Raw genomic sequence first — 15,668 nt, 5'->3', positions numbered from 1 at the left:
GAGAACAACTTCTTCCTCTTGTATTTAAGCTTTCTCTCTTAAGAATCACACACTCTCTCTCAAATTAAAGTGATATGGATATGGTAGTTGAAAATGGAGTTAATGATACTCCACAAACTGACCAACTGGCCTTTAACTCGTCCACAAGTGAAATTACCAAAAAGCCCATCAAAATATCTCATTAAAACAGCAAAAGCCCGGCTACAGTAGGGAGTGCGCGGCGCGCACTAAGCTCAGATTGCTCTCTGACTTCTGTTTAACTGCACAATCATTACCACACTTTATGTACTCTATATACTCTGCTGTATAATGAACATTAGGGTCTTACAAAATAACCACTAAAATACTTTTCAAATATAATTTTATTTGAAAATTTTTTTGGGACCCCATTGACTTTCCATCCTGGAATCGCCACTGAGTATGATGTGACAGGAGCAGATCTGGATGCACATGTATCATCAGGAATAGAAAGTGAGGCGTTTCTGGTCGGAGAAACAAAACCCAGCTGGGACCAGTTTCCAGAGTGTTGGGTGATAGTACTTCTTTGTTTTTCTGCATTTCTTCTATGCAATAAGGATCGTGTGAGTTATTTTTCGTTTATAATAAGTATTTGGGTATTTGAAGTTTTTTCAATATACGGTGCTTTCTTTCCACATTTCTGATAACGTCGCGTGTCTAAATTCAATTCCAATTCCGCCTGAATCCAATTGGATTCCATGAGCCAAACGGGGCCTAATTATCCATAGGTGGTTATCCTGTATCTACCTTGGAAGTGGTTCAGATACTGATAGCATTATATCTTGTTACTTCTTTACTTTTTCATATATATTTTCTGTTTATGTCTATATTACTTCAGCTGAATTTGAGCGTTGCAATACTGCCAATGTCAAAGGAGTTCAACTGGAACAGTGCTACAGTTGGTCTCATTCGGTCATCTGTCTTTTGGGCCTTAAAAAAAAAAAAAAAAAAAAAAAAAAAAAAAAAAAAACTTACTGCCTTGCAGTTAATTTCGGTTGTCAACCCCTATAGGGTAATGGCTAATATTTCCTCACAAGTCATAACTAACGAGACCTTCAAGTTGAGCTATGCGACTGTATGTGATACTTCAACATGATTTATCCCTTACGTTATATAACATCCTTAGCAATGCCTCAAAAGAACCTGTAACGACATTCCATGGAAACTTATATTATCAAAGACACCTGTCTGGGCTCTTATTGTATCGTACTTATGTTATAATTGGGGGAACATTATTCATCTAACATGGATGCCTACATACTATAACTAAATATGAAAAGTCTCATAAATATAGTCGTTCCTCGATTTTCTTCTTGCAGGTATTTGCTCGCTTCATATTATTATGGTGAGTCCTATCAAAAAGTTTTTTTACATAATGAATATGTTTAGCATCCATATTTGAAACTTGTCAAATTTGCCTAGTGTCAGTAACTGTGTATCCACCACTAAACAGCTTATATAAATTTCTTCATTCATTGTTTTGTAATGTAATATACACTAACAATCATATTTTCAGATGAACTGAGACATATGTACATCTGGTTGAATTTTTTTTCCAGGTGTTAAATATTAAACTTACTGAATCTGGACTATTGTGTGCGTTTCCATGGTAGGGACTATGGCCGTCTTTTCCAATATAGGAGGTTGGATTGCAGACACACTTGTTACCAGAGGTCTATATATCACGACTGTTCGGAAGGTAAACACATTGACTTGTAATACACTAAGTAAAACACCATATATCCTATGCTAAACATACGAACATAGTTGAAGAAACTAAAACTTTTCTTGAACTTGAATCCACAATTCCATTTCATAGTTGATGGGATTATACAATTTTAAATGATTGTAGTGTTACCCAATTAAGACATCTTATTTCCTCATATAAATACCGTACATGTTAAGTAGTACTATTAAATTACCAAATTAAATAATTTAAAATAGCGCTAAACTACATATTGTTTGACACAATTCTACATAATTATTTGCTTTGTAGCCAACATGTAAGGTCAACTAAATTGATGTAAACGGCCACAAGATGCTTGGATAGGCCAAATACATCTAAGTTAAACAGAGAAACCTTATTCATTTATCCGTTTATCGGAGATCAACTAAATTGATGTAGAGATAGCTAGTGATCATATGTTCATACAGAAGTCTGCATGGTAGTAAGAAGCTCAATTTTTTTGGTTGCTTTCAATTTTTACCAATTACACTATTGTGATGATGATATTAACTCTTTTTAATAGGTTCTGATGCATTTTCACAATCTGGTCTCCACTCCAACCATCAAGACATTGGTCCCCCACTATGCGATTTATAATCTCTCTTTTTTGTACCATTTCTTCATTCATTATGAAAAAATTCTTGAATATTATATCGGTTACCTTAATATGATCTTGTAAACTGGTTAAGCTTATTGATAAAATATGATGCAAGTAATAACTACTCCAAGAAGGCTGATTTGGCAACTTTTAAATACTCCTTGGCTTAGTACCTTGTTTAAACCTAACTAATGGAAGCATATGTTGATTTCTATGCCAGGGAGTGTTGTTGGGGTTGTCAAACACAGCAGGAGTACTTGCTGGTGTCTTTGGTGCCACTGCAACTGGTTATAATTCAGAATGGTATGATCATTACGACTTGAAAATTAACCCTTAATTTGCTCACATATTCACTTTTGAGTGAATCAGCATCTTCATTCTGTGGTTAGATAATGTTACGAACTTATGATTATCTTATGGTCGGGTATGTGCTCACTAGAGATTAACATCGATAATGTTGTTATATCTAACAGGTTCTTTGGATGATGTGTTTAAATTGGCTGTCTTGTATGTCATTACTGCTTTTTCTCACCTTGGGACCTAGCCTGGCGCATCGTGCATCATGCCAGGCTGGAATACTGTAGTGACCCGAACTTTTCCATGATTATATATTAAATGAAAACTATATTTGCATGATTAAATGTTTCCAACATGTTAAGCAATCAAACTTGTTAAGACTTGATTTATTGAAATGAGTTTCATGTAGACAATTGACCACCCAAGTTGACCGGCGATTCACGAACGTTAAAACTTGTAAAAACAACATGATATATATATATATATATATATATATATATATATATATATATATATATATATATATATATATATATATATATATATATATATATATATATATATATAACATGATATTATGATGAGTAAGTATCTCACCAAGTACATTAACAATGAGTTATATACATAAAATGAAAGTAGTGAATTAAGAAACGCGAAACGATATATATAACGGCTATCGTTACAACAACGTCTTACTAAATACATATGTATCATGTTAAGATATTAATACACTATGTTTAACATCATGAAATGATAATTACATATATCATTAAGCGTATTAACAATGAACTACACGAGAAGATGAGACTACTAACTTAAGGATTTCAAAACAATACATATATGTAACGATTATCGTTGTAATAGTATTTTACACATATTTATATGATATTAAGATATATTAATACACCATGTTAACATGTTAACATAACAATTTAACATCTCATTTAAGTGTAATAACAATGGATCAATTACATTTAACAAGATCGTTAACTTAAAGGTTCCGAAACAACACTTACATATAACGACTAACAATGACTTAACGACTCAGTTAAATGTATATACATGTAGTGTATTAAGATGTATTAATACACTTTTGTAAGATTTCGTGACATATATCAAAGTACTTCTACTTAACAAAAATGCTTACAATTACATCCTCATTCATTTTCATCAATAATTCTACTCGTATGCACCCGTATTCGTACTCGTACAATACACAGCTTCTAAGATGTATATACTATTGGTATATACACTCAATCATCAGCTCCTTAGCAGCCCATGTGAGTCATTAAACATGTGGGAACCATCATTTGACAACTAGCATGAAATATCTCACAAAATTACAAAAAATATTATAAATCATTCATGAATTATTTACATGAAAACAAACTTACATATCCTTTATATCTAATCCATATACCAACGACCAAAAACACCTACAAACACTTTCATTCTTCAATTTTCTTCATCTAATTGATCTCTCTCAAGTTCTATCTTCAAGTTCTTAGTGTTCTTCATATATTCTATAAGTTCTAGTTTCATAAAATCAAGAATACTATCAAGTTTGCAAGATTACTTCCAAGCTTTCTAATCCAATCCAAGTATTCATCTAAGCTCAAGAAATCTTTCTTATTTACGGTAAGATATCTTTTTAATACAAGGTAATACTCATATTCAAACTTTGATTCAATTTCTATAACTATAACTATCTTATTTCGAGTGGAAATCTTACTTGAACTTGTTTTCGTGTCATGATTCTACTTCAAGAACTTTCAAGTCATCCAAGAATCCTTTTAAGCTAGATTAATTTTTGTCACTTCCAGTAGGTTTGCCTACTAAACTTGAGGTAGTAATGATATTCATAACATCATTCGATTCATATATATAAAACTATCTTATTCGAAGATTTGAACATGTAATCACTAGAACATAGTTTAGTTAATTCTAAACTTGTTCGCAAACAAAGTTAATCCTTCTAACTTGAATTTTAAAATCAACTAAACATATTTTATATATCTATATTATATGCTAACTTAATGATTTAAAACCTGGAAACACGAAGAACACCGTAAAACCGGACATACGCCGTCGTAGTGAAATCGGGGGCTGTTTTGGGTTAAAAAAATAAAAAGTATCTTAATCTTTGAATTGGAAGTTTGTTTTCTGGAAAAATGATATTACATATGAACATGATACTATATCCAAAAATCATGGTTAAACACAAAGTGGAAGTATGTTTTTCAAAATGGTCATCAAGATGTCGTTTTTTCGACGGAAATGACTACCTCTTTAAAAAATAACTTGTAACCTGTATTTTCGACTATAAACTTATACTTTTTCTGTTTAGTTTCATAAATTTCAGTTCATTATGAAACCATAGCAACTTGAATCACTCAAAACGGGTTTGAAACGAAGAAATGACATGTAAAACAAAATTGGATAAACTTGCTAGTTTTAGCTACGAAAATTTTGTAACAAATCTAGACTAAACATATCCTAACTAATTTATATTGTATTATACTTATTATGTAATCTTGGGATACCATAGACACATATACAATGTTTTGACATATCATATCGACCCATATATATATATTATTTGGAACAACCATAGACACTCTATATGCAGTAATGTTTGAGTTAGCTATACAGGGTTGAGATTGATTCCAAAAATATATATACTTTGAGTTATGATCTAGCCTGAGATGTATATACACTGGGTCGTGGATTGATTCAAGATATATATATATTGATTTATTTCTGTACATCTAACTGTGGACAACTAGTTGTAGGTTACTAACGAGGACTGCTAACTTAACAAACTTAAATCATAAAAATGTAATAAAAAATGTTGTGAATATATTCCGATCATAAATTGATATATATGTACATATTTGTTATACATTCGTGAATCGACCAGTGGCCAAGTCTTACTTTCCGACGAAGTAAAAATCTGTGAAAGTGAGTTATAGTCCCACTTTTTAAATCTAATATTTTTGGAATGAGAATACATGCAGTTTTATAAATATTTTACAAAATAGACACAAGTACTTGAAACTACATTCTATGGTTGAATTATTAAACCGAATATGCCCCTTTTTAGTCTGGTTATCTAAGAATTAGGGAACAGACACCCTAATTGACGCGAATCCTAAAGATAGATCTATTGGGCCCAACAAGCCCCATCCAAAGTACCGGATGCTTTAGTACTTCGAATTTATCATGTCCGAAGGGAGTCCCGGAATGATAGGGGATATTCTATATGCATCTTGTTAAGGTCGGTTACCAGATGTTCACCATATGAATGATTTTTATCTCTATGTAGTTCGCAAAATGCCTGATATGAGATGATGTTTATGAGAAATGAAATAAAAATCTTGTGGTCTATTAAATTAATGGAAATGATTGTTTATGATAAACTAATGAACTCACCAACCTTTTGGTTGACACTTGAAAGCATTTTTATTCTCAGGTATTAAAGAAATCTTCCGCTGTGCATTTTCTCATTTTAGAGATATTACTTGGAGTCATTCATGACATATTTCAAAAGACGTTGCATTCGAGTCGTTGAGTTTATCAAGATTATTATTAAGTCAATTATAGTTGAATATATTATGAAATGGTATGCATGCCGACAACTTTTGATGTAATGAAAGTTTGTCTTTTAAAAACGAATGCAATGTTTGTAAAATGTATCATATAGAGGTCAAGTACCTCGCGATGTAACCAAATATAATGTATTCGTCCAGATGAATTAGGACGAGTCGTTATAAATACCCTCGGTCCATGCGGCTGTTCTTTAGATATAGCAGGTTGAGTTTATTTGCAAGTCGAAAGTACTTGGCATCTCATTATTTTCAATATTTATATTTATTCTAATTCTAACTTGTTCACAGTGTATGTTTTACACGACTACATTTTTTTTGGCTAAAATAACGCTTACTATTAAAATTGGGATGCCTTCATCAATAAATGAAGGATCCAAAAAACTGATACAGCAAACTCGACGACCGTTAAGGCTCGAATAGAGTAAACTGTTAAGAACAAACCTAAAACTAGCTAACTCTATCCGAGCCCAAAACTCTAACGACCATAACATCAACCATGCCAAACAAACCAATGCTGTAATACAAATCGATACAACAATACAAGACAAATATTAATCGCAATAAACCTATAACGCATGCAACTAAAAACATGTAACTAGGAGGCGCCCTTACCATGTGCTATATATTCTTGTATGATGTTAAGACGCCAAATGTCTGTCCGTCAAATGCAACATGCCTTGTTACTGTTAAGAACCATATCATTTATATTTCTGTGTGTCCTCCAGTACATAGAACAAGGCCATATATATAGGCTAAACCCTAGCAATGATAAATGGGCTAAGCCCAACAATATAAGAAACATGGGCTAAATAATAATAACTAGTCTAACATCCCCCCGCAGTTGGAGCGGGAGGTCTCCGGATGCTCAAACTGGATCTGAATTCGTCAAACAGTGCAAATGGTAGACCTTTGGTGAAGATGTCGGCAAACTGATATCTGGATGGGACATGCAAAACTCGAACTTAGCCCTGGGCAACCAGGTCACCAACAAAATGAATATCGATCTCAATGTGCTTGGTCCGCTGATGTTGAACCGGGTTAGAGGCGAGATAGACAGAGCTGACATTATCACAGTAAACCAAAGTGGCAGTGGTAAGAGGGTAGTGTAACTCTCGAAGTAGATTACGGATCCAACAAGTCTCGGCAACAGCATTGGCAACCCCGCAATATTCTGCTTCAGCACTAGAACGAGATGGCGTGAGTTGCCGCTTATATGACCATGAGAGGAGGTTGTTGCCGAGAAAAACACAGTAGCCAGATGTAGAACATCTGGTGGTGGGGCAGCCATCCCAGTCGGCATCAGAGTAGGCAACCAGTGTGGTAGGAGAAAATGCATAAAGTTGTAGGCCAAGATCGGGGGTCCCCTGAACATACCGAATAATCCGTTTGAGAGCATGCATGTGTTGCTCTCGAGGATCGTGCATGAAGAGGCAAATCTGTTGAACGGCGTAGGAGATGTCCGGACGAGTAAATGTGAGATACTGTAATGCTCCCGCAAGACTCCGGTACAGAGTCGGGTCTTTCACCAAAGGGCCATGATTAGTAAGTTTGGCTCCCGGTTCGACCGGGGTCCTACAAGGCTGACAGGTAAGCATGCCTGCCCGCTCAATAATCTCTGCAGCATAATGTCTCTGAGATAAAAACATACAAGTGTCAGTACGCGTAGCGTTGATTCCGAGAAAGTAGTTCAAGGGGCCTAAGTCTGTCATAGCAAACTCTTTATGTAATGAGGTAATGATCCGCTGAAGTAAACATGCAGAAGATGCAGTCAACACAATATCATCAACATATAAGAGCAGATAGGTAGTATCAGATCCCTGACGATAAATAAATAGAGAAGTATCACAACGGCTTTGATGAAACCTAATCCGCTGAGCATATCCTGCAAAATGCTGAAACCATGCACGGGGAGCCTATTTGAGGCCGTATAGAGATTTCTGCAATAAGTAGACATGATCAGGATACCGAAGGTTCCAAAACCCTGGGGGCTGGTTGTAACAGACTCGTCCCACATCGGTGGGAGAGGAAAACAAAGCACTCCTTATAAGGATGTGGATACCTCTTCTGGTATGACGCGTTTTGAGGGTGTTTACCCGAGAAGCAAATCCGTGAGGTAGAAGTGCGATCCGGGGTTGTACTCATGCGCGGGTAGCCCGTCGGTGATCGGCTTGTGTCCAAAGCGGACAATATCATACTACGGGCTGATGGTGATGTTACTTATGGTATCAGAGCTGGGGCCCGCATCGATGTACACTGCGGGGACGCAGTGTCCCGAAGGGGGGGAGAGTTGTAACAGACTCGTCCCACATCGGTGGGAGAGGAAAACAAAGCACTCCTTATAAGGATGTGGATACCTCTTCTGGTATGACGCGTTTTGAGGGTGTTTACCCGAGAAGCAAATCCGTGAGGTAGAAGTGCGATCCGGGGTTGTACTCGTGCGCGGGTAGCCCGTCGGTGATCGGCTTGTGTCCAAAGTGGACAATATCATACTACGGGCTGATGGTGATGTTACTCTGGTGCATGTAGACAGTCTCAGAGAGCTGACCGTGAAGAAAGGCGTTCTTGACATCTAGCTGGTGAACGGGCCAGTGTCTGGAGACCGCCAAACTAAGAACTGTGCGTATCGTATCTGGTTTGACAACCGGGCTAAAAGTCTCATCACAAATAATGCCAACCTGCTGGCTTCGACTGTTAGCAACGAGTCGAGCCTTATACCTGCTCAAATTACCGTCTGCATTATACTTGTGCTTATATAGCCACATGGAGCAAACTATGTTCGTGTCTGATGGGCGAGGCACAAGTTTTCAAGTATTGTTGTTAATTAAAGCATTATATTCATCATTCATAGCTTGTTTCCAGTTAGGATTGTGAAGAGCTTCAGAGTAAGTTCGAGGAATGGGAGATATAACAGTCGTGTGAAGGTTGAGACGTTGAACCGGTTTAGTGGTACCAAGGCGGGTGCGGGTGATCATGGGGTGAGTGGAGAGAGAAGCAGAAGAAGATGTAGCCTCAGTAGGAGGAGGCTGTGGCTCCGAAATAGGGTGTGGTGGTGGTATGGGGTCGGTAGCCTCAGTAGGAGGAGGTTGTGGCTCCGGAATAGGATGAGGTGGAGGTGTGGTGCCGGTAGCCTCAGTAAGAGGAGGCTGTGTCTCTAGTGGTAGATGAAATGTTCGGGAAAAGAGATTTGGAGGAGGGTCCAGAAAGCCATATGATGGTGGTTGAGTGGGTGTCATGGAACCGAATGGGAAGCAGGTCTCATCAAAGTTGACATGTCGGGAGAGAATGATTTTGTTGGTGGTAAGATCCAGACAACGGTAACCCCGGTGATTGGAGGGGTACCCAAGAAAAATACAAGGAGTGGATCGAGGAGCAAGTTTGTTTGTGGTGGGAAGGTGAGGGTAGCAGAGACAACCGAAACTCGAAGAGTGGCGTAGTTGGGTTTTTGTTTGTATAGACGGAAGTGCGAGATGTCATGATTGATGGCGGAAGAGGGAAGAATGTTAAGTAGGTAGGCTGCCATGTGGAGAGCTTCCACCCAATAAGTGGGCGAGAGATGAGCTTGAAAGAGTAGGGTGCGAATTAGATTGTTAATGGTACAGAGCATGCGTTCAGACTTTCCATTTTGCTGAGAGGTTTGAGGGTAGGAGAATCGGAATTGAATACCATTAGTATGAAGAAGTTGATGGAAAGCAGTGTTATCAAATTCACCCCCATTATCACATTGAAAAGCTTTAATTTCTTGGTTAAATTGAGTGCGAACAAATGTACGAAACTGTATGAAAGTGTTAAGTGCGTCAGATGTATTGCGTAACGGAAAAACCCATACATAATGCGAAAAATGATCAAGGAATATAATATAATATTTTAAACCACTAAGACTAGAAACAAGAGATGTCCATAAATCCGAATGGATAATAACAAAAGTAGCATTAACATTAGAACTAGAAACAGAAAAGGGAAGTCGCACGTGTTTGCCAAGCTGACATGCATGGCAAAGAACGGGGGACGGTGATTTATTACAAATAATATCTTTATTAGAAATGAGTCTTCGAAAAACATCATGTCCGGAATGTCCAAGACGCTGATGCCATGTAACCGGACTAGTGAGATGAGCATGCTGAGAAGAGTGAGAGGTGGGTGATGTAAGTGGGTAAAGATCACCGGTGCTATCACATCGAAGAAGCAGACGACGCGTCATATAATCTTTCACAGAAAAACCAAAAGGATCAAATTCGACGGAAACAAGATTATCACGGGTAAATTGATGAAAAGATATGAGGTTTTTAACGATGTTAGGGGTTACAGGTACATTATTTAAATGTAACGGACGGTGGACATTGGGTAACAAGCTATGGCCAGTGTTAGTGACGGGAATGGTATTCCCGTTACCAATGGCTACTGATGAATATTTGCAATTATTAAAAACAGTACTAAGATTATTAATACAGGAGGTAAGATGTGAAGACGCACCCGTGTCCATGTGCCACCCGGCATCATCGTAATTCTGAAGAGCCATTGCACTAGAAGCGGGCTGGACTGTGTAAAAACATTGGGCCTGCTGTTTGACTTGTTGTTGGTCCTTTTGTTGGGCCTGTTGTTGAGCCTACCGTTGAACTATTTTATTCTGGGCTAACATGTTCTGCTGTTGGGCCTGAATTATTTGTAGAAGTTCAGCGTTGCTGTAATTTAATTTGATCTGGTTCATATTCCCCAATTTGAAATAATTGTTACGTTTTCGTTGATGAGAAAAGCAATACTCCGTAAAATTAAACTTAACTTGATGTGGTTGAAAAGATGCTTCACGTGGGACAAAATAGTCGTCACTTTCTTCCACTTTTTTTTTTTTTTTTTTACGCAAATGAAAGTATCAAAAGTATGCAATCTAATCTTGATTTTATAATAAACAATTCTTTTGTTGCTTTATTCACATGTAGGCAAGACAGCTGGAGTTTTCTAATCCACAAAATACGATGAGTGATGAATAGAAATCAAACACTAGGATTAAATATATTATAAATATAAATTTGCAGAGGGTATTGAATGGGTTGAGGAGTAAGAAATAAATAAATAAATAAATAAATATGAAGTGCAACGATGATTGAAAAAAGAGGATTGATAACCAATAGCAACAGAAGGTAGCAGATGTGTAACGACCCGGCTTTTTCGACTTGCTTTTGTGCCTTGTATTTTTGCGAAACTGCGTACTGTGTTACTTTATACTCTGGAAACTTGATTTACTTGGTTTACTTCCATTTATATGTTAAAACGTGCCTTAGAGTACGTAGGATACATAACTTGATCATTGGAAGCCTTTATAACCGTTAGTATTATTTGACATTTCGAATAAACCGCGAACTTGCGCGCACGTTTAACTTTTGTCATAATCGGAATATTATGACTGCGAAATATTAATTATTATTTTATAATAATAATTACATGGGTTTTTGGATGCTTAATTACGCGTAGTAATTTAATTATGCACAATAGTTAGTCTTGTTGGACTTTCTACCTTGTTGGGCTCAAGCCCACCCTACTCTAGCTAGTGACCCAATTAATTAGCCCTTATCCATGTCATCAATCCTTGTCAAATTCCTTGCTTATAAATACTAGCCCTTGTCCATGTCATCAATCCTTGTCAAATTCCTTGTTTATAAATACTAGCCATTTACCTCTCATTCAAATCACTTGCTCATTTGGTTTTCACACACACTTGTTCTTTCTTTCTTTCCTTTCTAGTATTGCTTGTAAGTCTTCTTTTTCTTCTTCTTTTCCTTTCATTTTTGTGGCCATCATCATCATATTATGGAGATCAAAGTTCCTTTTAGCTTTGATCTTGCTTATATCTTGTTGATTCAAGCATGAATCTTTCAAGAACATGGAAGATTCAAGCTTTCTAGCTTTGAATCTTCACCAACTTTGTAGATTCATCTTTCTTTTACTTTAATCTTGTTATTTTGTGATAAAGATTCAAACTTTTGTTTGTTATCTTCATATATCTTAAAGATCCAAGCTTTATGCTTCAAAGATCTTCAAGAACACTAAAGGTTCAAGCTTTCTAGCTTTGTGACCTTATAAATTGTGTGAAAGGGATCCAAGCTCTCTAGCTTAGGGTTCCATCACCTCTTTTGACTTGGATCATGTTCATACTTGTTTGATTGATGTAAAGTTTGTAACTTTGTTTGTAAATAGGACTTGTAATTGTGTTAAGACTAAGGATATGATGTAACCTTGGTTCATCATCCATCTAAGACTCTTAAATGAGTTGTGTTACCACTTGGTCTTAACATATTGTGTATTGATGGTAGAATCTTGGTCAAAAGTGATGCTAAACCATCAACGAGTTGTACACTTGAAGCTACAAGCATCAAGGATGAGAACCGTGATGAGCATCAAGCACCAAGAACCTCACCGGAGCACTTGTCCACTGATTTTCGTATCTGATCAGACCACCTGGGCTACTGGAAAGATGATTTTAAGTTATTTCGGTTCGAGTAGATGATTTTGCGTTTAGGCCTCGTCTTAATCCGAGTTACGGTTTAGGATTTATGGCCCTCCGAGAGTCACTACACCCTATTAACGTTGTGCTGAAATTTCTGACCTACTCGCACTTAAACCGTCGCCACGGTCAAAGGAAGACGAGTTAGGTTCTGAAAATTGGTCAGAGGTTAGAGGACTCACATACGGAGCCATAGCCACTGACTATGCATCTTTTCAATTTACGTAGAGGTCTCAGCAGCTGACCGAAGTCAGCCTATTGTTTCGATCTCTATTCTTGTCGAACTTACTTAGCTTTTATGATGATGAATGATGATGATGATGACACTTAAACTTATTTTATGCACTATTAGAATTTATAAAAACAACCTACTGACCTAGTAACCCTTTATTTAGGTTGACGACCTTTCGGACCGACTTACTACTTGCGTACTTTCATTACTGACTTTACCGCTTTTATCACTGTGAGTTATAGCATTCCCTTTTTTACTTTAACTTATTTTGGGAACTGAGAATACATGCGGATTTTATGTTTTACATACTAGGCACGAGTACTTAAACTTATATATGTGTGGGTTATACAACGGCATAAACATTCCCTTTAGCTCGGTAACGTTTAATCATTGGTTTTTGAACCGTGAACGCGAATCTTAGATATGGATCCATAGAGTTTGACATCCCCACTCGGGCTAGTAGCGCTAGCATTTAACGAGTGTTTAATACTTCGTAGACATGCGCACTTGCCAAGTGTACTTTCAGGGGGTATAAACGTTAAGTTAGTTACCGAGTGCCCACGGTTATACATATACTTTATCATACTGATTTGAATTACTGATTTGAAATGCTTGTTTGAAGCACTGAAATCTCGTGGCCTACATTACATTACAGAATACAAACAAACTATAGCTCACCAACATTCGTGTTGACTTTTTAAGCATGTATTTCTCAGGTGTTTAGACGTTGTTGCTTCTGCTGTTAGCCTTGCTGTTCTAGTCTCGGTGTATAGACTTGCTGTTACAGACTTGCTGTGTTAGACTTCCGCTGCATTACTTAGAGATGTCTCAAGCATGAAACTTTTACTTTGCATTCCCAACTTATGTTATTTTCAAAACAATAGCTTTGTAATGACCTTAGTATCATGTACTCATGTTAATGTTTCCTATTCATCTTTTGTAAAACGTTATCTGTTCATGAATGCAAAACTGGTTTTCAAACAGCATATAGTGTTTGACCTTGTAATGATCCTGTTGTTGATGTACCGTACACGATGATTTTGTAAGGGGCGTCACAGTTGGTATCAGAGCATTGGTTGTAGGGAATTAGGTTGCATTAGTGAGTCTAGGACTGACCCGAGTAGGATTCACTAATAGGACTAATCTACAACTTGTTAGTTTACTTGTTTCTGCGGAACCTGCTGCATGCTACTGTGTTATATTACTACATGTTACTGCTTACTACTACTGCATGCCACTGCTTACTTTTACTATCGTATGAACTTGCTGCATGCTACCGTTTCCTTTTACTGCTATGTAAACTCGCTGCATGCTTTTGCTTATTCTAGCTACTGCATGCTACTATCTGCTTTCGATTGCATGTTACTTCTGTTTAGTACTGTTAATATTGCCATGCTATATATTGCTGTAAACGAGCTAGGTTGCTGTAGTGCCTGATTAAGTGCTTGCTTCATGCCTACTATTTGATGCACTGACTTGGAAAAACATACCTTTCCTAGTTCAGATGTTCTTCAGAACCCATTTCCCACACGTCTAACCCTAAGGATTAGTATTGTAATCCACCTGTTACTACTGTTCCACCATTCCAGAGATCAAAACGATTCTTCACGCAATCTAGGAGGAGTACCCCTCGAATTATAGGCCCACTAAAGTCGATCCTCGGAGGAGGAGATATTGGAGGATTTGTCGGAGTAACCGCACCCCGAGCTCACTCTAAATAGCCACGTACGACGTGTAAACATTCGAAGGTTGTTCAGTTCCTGCAAGATGGCTCGTATCTCATACGCTTTCATGACCGTCACTTATCTCTTTCGTTCTTCACCACTGCTCGACGATCTGACGACATTTCTGGATTTAGTACCCTAACACTCTTAGGCATTGGGGAAGTCGGGAGGACATCTCCTTTCACAAGGTCAGAGTGCCTTCTACTGATGCTCAACCATACCCAAAGACTTGGGAGTCACCTCAAGACATATCGTACTACTACTTTCTACACATACAACTCGACGCGAGACCCAGATTAAATTTCTAGAAAGGAACCTAACGATGTTACCTGAACCTGAACATTTTGAAGAAATTTCAGGACATTTAGGCATTGGTGCATGACCTACGGAACTTACGCACCCACACCGAGAAACCGTGAGATTAATTATGTAGATTTTGTTTTGAGATAGCATAGATAAAGCACCGTTGGATGAAATTGAGTAGAACTGAAAGTGATCACGTTACATTGACCATATGGAGTGATATTGGAATGAACGTACGATTTAGTACAATATAATGACGCCAGGCCAGCGTAATTATATTGAAGTGAATCATGCAGAAGTCCCAATGTTACTACATAAGGAATATGAAGCGATTCAAAGGAAATTTTGGTAGGAACCACTTGAGTATACGCATTATGGTCTGATAAAGGCAGGAATAACCACTTAGTCTAGATACTGTATGAGAAGGGCCTGGACTGCAGAATTGATAACCCGAAGATTTGTTATAGATATAGACACCCTGGATACTTAAGGAAAAAGTTCTCAAATAGGAAAAAAAAAACTTTGGACTCACATACGATAGAGCAATCGTTATCTCAGCTATGGAGACTAGCATGGATCCTGATTTTAGTTAGGGTACGTTTCTTCACAACGATTTATCGTCTCGGAATTGTTTAATACTAGAGTGATAGAAACCTTATATCTAAG

The 15,668-nt window shown here is 37.2% G+C and overlaps 1 protein-coding gene across 1 annotated transcript; it reads right to left on the bottom strand.

The window, feature by feature from the left end:
- Positions 1-7,209: 7,209 nt before the first annotated feature.
- LOC139854062 (uncharacterized mitochondrial protein AtMg00810-like) lies at positions 7,210-9,009 on the bottom strand. The gene is made up of 2 exons (XM_071843386.1): positions 8,760-9,009; positions 7,210-8,129 (listed from the first exon to the last, which is right to left on the bottom strand). Exons 1-2 carry the CDS (start codon positions 9,007-9,009, stop codon positions 7,210-7,212), a joined length of 1,170 nt encoding a protein of 389 aa, XP_071699487.1.
- Positions 9,010-15,668: the final 6,659 nt, after the last annotated feature.

The sequence above is a fragment of the Rutidosis leptorrhynchoides genome, chromosome 6 (genome assembly GCF_046630445.1).
Source record: "Rutidosis leptorrhynchoides isolate AG116_Rl617_1_P2 chromosome 6, CSIRO_AGI_Rlap_v1, whole genome shotgun sequence".
Classification (NCBI taxonomy): Eukaryota; Viridiplantae; Streptophyta; class Magnoliopsida; order Asterales; family Asteraceae; genus Rutidosis; species Rutidosis leptorrhynchoides.
This window is presented reverse-complemented; position numbering and strand designations above follow the sequence as displayed.